This window comes from Macrobrachium rosenbergii, chromosome 55, assembly GCF_040412425.1.
Source record: "Macrobrachium rosenbergii isolate ZJJX-2024 chromosome 55, ASM4041242v1, whole genome shotgun sequence".
Taxonomy (NCBI): domain Eukaryota; kingdom Metazoa; phylum Arthropoda; class Malacostraca; order Decapoda; family Palaemonidae; genus Macrobrachium; species Macrobrachium rosenbergii.
The window spans coordinates 53,637,365-53,646,984 of NC_089795.1; the positions used below are offsets into that span (position 1 = coordinate 53,637,365).

Sequence of the window (9,620 nt, forward strand, 5' to 3'; positions counted from 1 at the left end):
CGATCTGTACCTTCATGCTCTCCCGAAGTTCAATAGCGAGATTTCCTAACAACCAAAAATAAGAAATAAAACAAGGCTATTCTCATATTTGGTTCAGGAGAAAGTGTCTCCACTGCAACGACAGGACTAATGGCTTTACACATCATACTAAATTTGAATGTTTCCCAAATAAAACAAGATAAAAACAGTTACATCTCCATGGAGCTTTACTGACAACCTTCTCTAGTGAAAGGTTTTAAAGGAAATAAAAAGACATACGGCACAGATGCCACGAGGCTTTATTAAAGCTCAGGAATCAACTCTGTGTACTCTGACTTGAGTAGTCTTGGACATAAGAGTTACTGAACTCAATAACTCTTATGTCCAAGAATACTCTTAACACCACAATATAAATTCTTAAACCCTCCTCTAATAGGCTTAAGTCTGTCCAGGTAAACCCTCAGAGTCCTAATTGGACATAAATAAACAAGCCACTTCTTCACTGCCTACCAAAGCAGTTTAATTGAGTGCTGTCACAAGTCTGGGAAGGGCTTTCACTTCAATGTCTTTTCTCTAAGCAATTAAGGAAAAGAGAGAGGTTTCCACTAGAACAAAGCCCACATACCAGAAAAAGATTGAAGCTCACTAATATGCTTTGCTGTAGCAAGAGTTAAAAGAAAAGTGTCTTTAAAGTTTTCAATTGATGCCTAATCTAAAGGCTCAAACTGAGGTAACATTGCATCCTTAACCCTTAGTGGACGGATTGAGCTTCAGCGTGAAGTAAAACAGGTTTGGGGAGGTGGACGGATTGTGCTTGAGTGTGAAGCAGAATTACGCACACTGTTATGGTAATAATGATTCGAAACAAAGGTGCCAATACTTCTATATGCTATAAATTCACTAATGGCAACTTTCATACAGACATGAGAGTTAGGCCACTATCAGTAATGCTTGTGACTTCAAGGGGGAAGGTACTGCATCTCTCTCTCTCACATGAGTCTTTGTGTAAATTTGCTTGTAAATATACAAAGGGGTTGCTGTTGTTTTTTGTTTTTGTCTTTTATGATAGTATGTCGGTTGTGAATGTAATTTTACAAAGAAAATTGTAAAGAAATATTAGAAAAAGCATGTAAAAGTAAAAAAAAGTTACCGGAGTCTTCCTTCTCGTAAACTTACGTGAATATTTTACAACAAATATTCAAAAAATTTGTTACTGCTTTTATTTCTTATCTGTTTTGATATTGTGTGAGCAGTAATAATAATTTTACAAAATCCAACTTACTTATTTATTAGAAAAAACATATAAATGTAAGTTGGTAAAATTTACGATTGCCTTGTAAATGAGGCCCCACAAGAGGTTGTAAATACTGTAGTCATTTTCAACTTCTCGTGGAAGGTAGGGAAATTTTTTTAGAATTTTTTTATTTATACAGTGTGAATGTACGTGTCACTCTCTTTGCATTAATGTGATTTTTTTTTATTTTATTTTGCCAACCTCAAAGTTTCCCCGGTCTGGGGTGCTGCACATTGATAAATTATGCCGTTCCTTAAGGGTTAAGGACTATATCCAAATTTCATCATAAACCATGATAGGAAGACATGAAACTTCTAGCTCAAAAGACTGAAAAACTTTCAAATTTGAATCATGAGCAATATTCCAGTTAGCATGATGCAGAACTAAAGACAATGTAAAGCAACATCCTTTGATTGCTGGGACAGAAAACTGCTTTGCGTGCCTGAGATACCAGCTGAAGTTAATATGGATATCTACAGTGGTATAGGTGCTGGATATCCCTCTGGACAAGCACCAAGATCAAGCAACTGACTACTGTTATTGATACAGCATAACAGTGGAAGGCCTTCTAGTCTTAAGGACTGATTCCCTGGCCACTCTAGAAAAACTTCTAAAGTCTGTAATAGACAGCTGACAATCTCCACAAGGTGGTTAAGTATACCTTAGTTTAACCAGACCACCAAGCTGACCAACAGGTCTCCTAGGATTAGACTTATTTTATGTGGCTAAGAACCAATTGGTTACCTAGCAATGGGACCTCCAGCTTATTGTGGAATCCGAACCACATTATACCAAGAAATGAATTTCTATCACCAGAAATAAATTCTTCTAATTCTTCATTGGCTGGCCAGAGACTTGAACACGGGACCAGCAGAGTGCTAGCCGAGAACTTCCACAAGGTAGTTTGACAGGATCTTCTCAAATAAGACCGTCTCAAAAGATCTTTCCTGAACAGAAGGCAAGGAATATCTACTGCCAGGAAAGGAAATTTTTTAAAGACATTCCCTTTGGGGCCACTAAGGAGCTATCAAAATCATCTTTGTGTTCTGCAAAGCTTGCAACTTGTAGAGTATTTCCTAAAAATAGCTAACAGAGAAGTTCTGGCATGGAGGACAGTAAAATGGAAGTGTTATACTTTGGGCAGTCATGAAAAGATTGATGTTGGGTCTCCCAGAAGGTTCCACAATTTCTGGCACACCTGTGGAAGAAGAGACCATCCAGACAAAAGACCTTGCCCCTTCCTGCTGAGTTGGTCTTCCATAATACTGTTTCTCCCTGGGACAAAATGAGGTAAGTGAATGATGTTCCTGAACTCTGTTTAAAGGAAAAGGAAGTTAATTTGCTAGCTGAAAAGATCTCTCGATCTGTGTCTCTGTGCCTCCTTATGTAAGAATCAAGAGGTTGAACTGTCAAAAAAGACTGCCCACCTATTGTCTCTTACTAGATGCTCTGCTTACTTAAGACCTTTCCAAATTGCCAACAGAACAGGCCCAGTACATCCTCTAATTGCTTCTTGATATGAGCAAAAGAGGGATCCTCCGAAACGAGTGCAAGCAAAGAAGTATAAGGCGGGTGCTTGGTTGGCGCCGGGCACTCGGAGACTGGATGGCGCTCTGGCAATTACTCTGGTCCCTCATGTGGGTGCCTAGAAGATGAGCGTTTCCTAGAGGAGCACTTAGGTGGCGAAGACTGACGTTCTGCAAGGAAATACTCAGGCGAATAATGAACCAGGCTGCGCCACGTACTGCAACCTGGTCGCAGGTTGAGTGAAGGATCTCTAGCATGCTTTGCAGAAATGGGAGAGGCCTCTCTACTATGTGTCTTCACAGGACGAGATCTTCCGGAAAACGCCAAAAATGTCTCCTACCCGGGCTGGAGAGACCAGAGCCAGATGATAACTGGTGAGCACTCACAGCTACACCTTTCCAACAGCTGTCAGAACCACGAACCACTGAATCTGATGAGGGGGCAACTGCTGGCCTCCTTTGGACCTCCGGTATGTCTACTCCCAGGTTCAGGGGAGTGTGACAGTGACCGTCTGGAGAATCAGCAGGATGGACAGCCACCTCCTCCACTGGCACTGGCACTTGCTTAATACTATGCGCTTCATCCATAAAGACCTGAAGCGATTCACCTAATTTAGACATAGTATTGACCACAAGATCAAATTTGCGGTCAAACTTACACTCAAGGCTGGTAACAGCACTGAGTTTGGAAGTATGGGAGCTAGGAACAGGAGTTGATAGCTAAAGATCAGGAGGACTAAGGATGGGGGATAATGCAAGAGCTGGAGAAGAAGGAATATTAAAGCCCATGACTTGAATATTAAGTGATAGGTTCTAAGCTCTGAGCCGTACCTTCGGCTCTAGCAGCCGCCTCCCTTTTCATATCTCTATCCAATTTATCCAAATGAGACCTCAAAACTATCTATTGCTTCTCATCCCATCCAACATATTCAACACAAATAAGATCTTTCGAACACTCTTGTCCTCTACAATTTGCACAGATTGTATGACTATCGTAGGTCACTTTTGTTATCCGGGTCTTGCAACCCTCCCTACAATATCTAATAATTGATGAACTAGAATCAGACATAATGAACCACAAACTGCAGTAACCCTAATAAACTGAGCTGAAAAGCTACCAAAACAATCAGCACATCACCAAATCCTTGGAAAAAGCAATGAAAAAACTTCAAACCACCACCAAAACATTCAATGTTGTGTCGAACACCAACTATCTGTTTTGTTGTACCCACTGTTCCCCGATAGAGGGTGGGGTAATTACCCACACTAAAAACGAATGAATCGCTACCGCAAACTTCAAAATTTTTACTGCTGTGCGAGTAAAAAGTATAGCTGTGTAATTATTTGGTAAGTTACTTATATGAAATTATGAATCCCCCCCCCCCTGAAAAGTTTCCACAGGCTTCTAGTCAAGTCCCATTGCATTAATTAAAGGCCTGCATGTGATCCTGAGTATGTATGCTACTTAGAGGCATCTCTCCATTTTCTATTATATCAAGCCACACTATTTTCTGTGTTCGTGTGAATGCCGCCAACCGACAAATGCCAGTCTGAGATTTTAACACAGCAAAGAAGGTTGTACTAATCATGGAATGTCATTTCCCTTAGGTACATTTACAGTAACAGTCTGCATCTGTAAAAAACAAAGCATAATTTACAACTAAAGGAAAAAAGACAAATGAATGACTGACTTGGAAAAGATCATGATGGGCTTCAGTTTCTCTGGTAAGAAGATTTCCTCTTGATTCCTCCTCACTCCTTTAATGATTCTTTTGGCAGCATCGGCTGGTTCCAAGATCTCAAACAACCACGGAAATCTGGGTGAATGACCAAGAACATTATTTTTAGCAGGGAAAGTTAGGAACTGATGGAATTTTTGCATCAAATTAATTTCCTGAAAATTGTGTAGCATTCTTTTGTCACTAATTTTATTTATCTTTACTGAGATCTCCACTTCAGAAAAAATATATTTCACAAGAAAGTTTCGATTCCAAAAGAATAATAGTCAGGATAATTACTTTAGGTTTGGTTTTACATCATCAACATTAGAGATTAGGAAAGGATGCACAGCAGTAACAGTGACTTGGGATCTTCGCTCCGCCCTGAGTTCTTCAGCCAGTGCTTCTGTCATACCTGCAAAAAGAAGAGATAAATATAAGCCAAGTGCATCAGTATCACAGGAACAGTAATATTCTTCACATTTCATACTTTTCATTGAGTCTTGTGCTTAGTAAATTATGCAATCTCATATCATTCACTTCAGGCAGGTATTGCATTATGGCATTGAATCTTTTACTGTCGGTAAATATATTCTTGTTGATAATTGTCTTTTCGTGTCTGAAACTGTAGTGGGCATATATCCCATTAGTGATGACTCACACTGTAAAATAATCTGAAACATTAATAACAATAACAGACAAATTAGATATCAGATAATAAATAGTAGCTATCATTTCTTCACACAATATTAGCCCAGCTAATCTGAACTAAATATGGTTTGTGCTGCTCCAGAAATTCTCAGCTATCACTCACACCTAAAAGTTAGATAATGTACCAAATTCTGAAGCCAGTGCAAGAGGCAGGGTTTATTTAATTACCTGGACACAAAAATCCTCCTGAATGCCTAATGTGACCTACGGAACAATTAAGGATGGTATTTATCATTAAGAAAACCTTTTACAAGTCCTCACACATTGCAGAAATTAAACCATTCTTCTTCGAAATTTATTCCTTGAATGTCTTATTGATATGAAAACAACATTTATAATGTTTTTATTTTCTCCTAATTCAGGGACTAAGTGGCAGTCTAATTAAAATACAAAATAAATATATAGGTATATAGATAGCTAAACTAACTCTTTTTACATATTTTACCATTTCCCAAATGTATGGTTTTGAAAAGGCCAAAATCATGTTCATAAAAGGCTCATTAATGAATTGTCTCTTTAGTGGCCTATCGACAAAATCAGTACGTTTTAAACTCTACGATGATCTACATGTAGGTTCTAGTGCATAAGAGTCTGCTACCTAATGAGTCTCTCTTCAGGTGACTCATCAAGGCCATTCAATATTTTCTTTATTACTAACGTCTATTTTCTTACTTTACAAAATTATCTTGTTCATTTGACAGTAGTTTACTTTAAATAACAGAATGTTCAATGTAACATTTTTAAAATACTTTGCTCAAATTCTCATACCAATAGAAAATCTGTTATTACCTGTTTTTCTACAGAGATTCTTCAGATTTGTGTAAATTTTATGAAACATCAATCATGTTAGTTATGGTTTAAAATGTGTAATGGTGCTATTTTAACCAGGAATACAACCTAACCAGGTAAAAAGAAAACAGGTTTACCAAGGTTCTCAATAGGCTCAAATGTTATTGGTATATCATGATTTTTATTTATTTTAATAGGTCGAACATAATTTTCTAATTGGTGTGTGAGATACTGAAACAAACGACATGTCTCAACCATGTTGTCTCTTTTTCCATTGGATATAATCAAAATTTTTGGTAAAAGAAAAATAAAACAATCTTACCTTTAACCCCAAACTTGGAAGCACAGTAAGGGACAACATTATTCCTTCCTATGTAACCTAGTACCGATGAAATACAGACAATGTGGCCTTTGTTATTTTTTGTCATGTAACCTAAAAACTCACTTGTAACCTGTAAAATAAGAACAATAAAACAAAAACAAGTCTAAAGACAATGTCTGTTACTACAGGTTTACCTTATAATTGTAGAAATGTTGCTCTCTTAAGAGACTTATGGACTGGATTAAAAAATATATTGAATTAATTTTCTGTTGCACCTTTATGAAATAAAACAACCAGAGTTATTAAGTCAAGGATAAAGGTAGGCATCAAGGCACTCTCATTTCCATAACCTGATCACTCACATCAGGAACGTGAGATGACATTTTAGCAAATCTGGTACTCCTCAACTACCATCAGATTCTCTTGTACTGAACTCTCATTAAAAAACTGCTCTCATTTGCTAATTTTTTCCAACTGTTTTTTATATGCTTTCACTGAAACTGGTCTCGTCCTGCATCTTTCATAATTTTGTTGATTTTCTTTTTATTGAGGAAACTATTTTCAAATTTAAGGTTTTGCATGAAACTGCGTGAGATCTGCACACAAGTCATGAAACATTATTGTGTGAAGATAATCATAGCATAACAAATAAGCCTCATATTACAAACAGTTTACAAGTATATGTAAAATGTCTTTTAAGCTTTGAAGTGCCACTTCATGCATATTACAGAATAAATTATTTTGGTACTAACATACTGGAGCATTAAGTTGAAACTAATTTGCACATGTGCAGCTGTTGAATAGGTTTATATACCAACAAGCCTTTTACTTCTGGGTCAGTAGTGTCTGTGAAAAGACTGTTTCCTTGCATGAAGATACACCCAATTGATGTATACAGTATTACTGCTTTGGTGAACAACCAACATCAGATAACACTGACATCTCAGTTGACCTCTTATCCATTGATTAGTGACACATCGTCCTCTGTGTACTATCTGTGATAACCAGATCGAATCATTAATTGTCATTGCAGAGAATGTCCCAACAACTTCTATGACACTTGAAGAAGGTGTGTTTTTAGAATTACATATTGTATCCCTTGTGGTAAGACTATCTCAGTATCCATAAATGTATTTAATTGGTCTGTTTCTGTACAAAAACCTATGATGAACTCGAAAGCCATTATGCTAAGAAACAAAATATTCCACAAATCCATCTTACAATATAACCACCCATTTTTAATTTTATTTCATCTAGATCTGATAGGGTGGTAAGTTAAGAAATCTTAAACAAGGGTAAATCCTCTGATTTAGGTAATACAGTACCTTGATATCTTCTAAATCCGAGAAACTTATAAAAATGCACATTTAACTTGATTTGCTAAACTTCCCTGTGGGAGTCAATCTATCCTAAAAACTTCTCTCAGTCTATTTATATCATAATCTTCAACAGGTTACATTCACTGTCACAGCCATCACACACTGACACCTGTTATTGAGTCGTCCTCACCAGCTTCCTTTTTAAGTCTTCTTCATACAACAAGAGCAAAATCATTCATACCAGAACCTGATAGCTAGGCAGGTTGCCATCTCTGGCCTGATTGCAATTTGCAATCTGCACATATACAATTTAAAAAGTAAATCATGCCAATGTACAAATGCTGGTCATAATCCTGAGCTAAGGCAGTTGTATCACCACTGCCTGGCAGTATAGAAAGTACAGCAAGAGGAATTTTCCTGCCTGGCAGTATAGAAAGTACAGCAAGAGGAATTTTCCTGCCTGGCGGTATAGAAAGTACAGCAAGAGGAATTTTCCTGCCTGGCAGTAGAGAAAGTACAGCAAGAGGAATTTTCCTATCAGTAAAAGCCTGCATGACTAATTGAGCAAGGCAGTTGTATCAACTGCCTGGTAGTATGGAGGTTCAGGATACATTACTGACCCCACTATCAGGTACAGACACTTCAGATGGGGTTTGGTGGACCCTATCGTCCCCTCAATACATGAATGCAGCACGGGAAAGGCAAAGTTCTTATTTAGAAGTATCTCTCTAATGTCAAGCAGAAGACTGTTCCCTAAATTTTCTGGATTTAGAAGGGATATTTCAGTGGCTATATCCACTCCATGTCCGGTATCAGTGACCTCTCTCCTAAGGAAAGACTCCTTGTCTCCATTGGAGTCAAAGTGGTAGTTCCTTTTGGATTATTGACCCAAACGCGTATTCTGCTCGGAGAGGGATGGAAACACACTGCCACAGTTCTGCCGGAATAATGTACAGTAGTCTTCTTCCATACTCCTATTCAAACCCATCTCATAGCGACAGCTTTAAGATTAGCTCTTTCATCATTTAAACTTGCTGCCAGAAGTAATGTCCACCAACCAAAAAAAATTTGCTGTGGTACAGGTAATGTGTAGGTCATGTGTAACAGTGGCCAGTAGTGATAAAAGGACCTAGTGTTTAATTAAAACTACCTTAGTTTTTGCTAGTAGCTACCTACAGTAATAGGTTAGGTTAGGTAGGGAATGTTAGGTGAGCATAGTTCCGTTTATAATAGATTACCTTAGCCAATCCCTTCTTGAACATATGGCTCCCTAATGCCTAGCATTCGCGGAAGCGTTCCATATAGTCCGTGCGGTATTAATACTTAGAAATAACGTATTCCTTTAACATTCACAAAAACTTCAATATTAAGGATAGCTGGGGAACTGTCTATAATCTGTATCACAAAAGCCATTTAGTTTGGTTATAAAATACTACAAAGGAAATGCTGGCATTTAGTAAACACCAAAGCTCGTAAATCAAGGACGATTGGGAACTACAATTACGTCTAGCCTATGTTCCGGAAACAAGAGTTCTCTCAGGCTAACCTTTTTTTAATATCGAAATTATCTTTCGATACTAAAAAAAATAACAAAACCAATTGAATAATGAGTTTAAATGACAAAATTAACTAATATTATTGTGTTCATGCTAATTATCACTTTGTAAAACAAGGAATAACATGGCAATGGCAACGTAGCCTTGCAAGAGACCTCCCGGGTCCCAATTTTTCAACAAATATCAGCCTATCCGTTAAAATTTTAAGGAACTAAAATTTTTCACTGGGTCTTAAAACTACATACTTAGCTTGAGTGTGTTTTGCTGATCAAGAACTGCATAGTTGAGCACAATTTCCAGAGCAAAACCTTGGGAGCATTAAACTTTTGAACAAAACAGGCAGGGTAACTGTGAGTGTACTCTCACGTCAGCTGTGGATTGTGGAAGATGGCCGACGCACGATTTT

At 37.6% G+C, this 9,620-nt stretch overlaps 1 protein-coding gene across 2 annotated transcripts in view; it reads right to left on the reverse strand.

Annotated features, from left to right (window-relative positions):
- The window catches only part of LOC136835265 (epidermal retinol dehydrogenase 2-like), a 60,961-nt gene that overhangs the window by 3,519 nt on the left and 47,822 nt on the right, over positions 1–9,620 (reverse strand). For both annotated transcript variants that reach the window (XM_067098547.1, XM_067098545.1), the window contains 3 exons: positions 6,340–6,469; positions 4,818–4,932; positions 4,491–4,616 (listed from right to left, as the gene is read on the reverse strand). In XM_067098547.1, the coding sequence (XP_066954648.1) occupies positions 4,491–4,616; positions 4,818–4,932; positions 6,340–6,469 (371 nt within the window). The remainder of the gene's footprint in view (positions 1–4,490; positions 4,617–4,817; positions 4,933–6,339; positions 6,470–9,620) is intronic.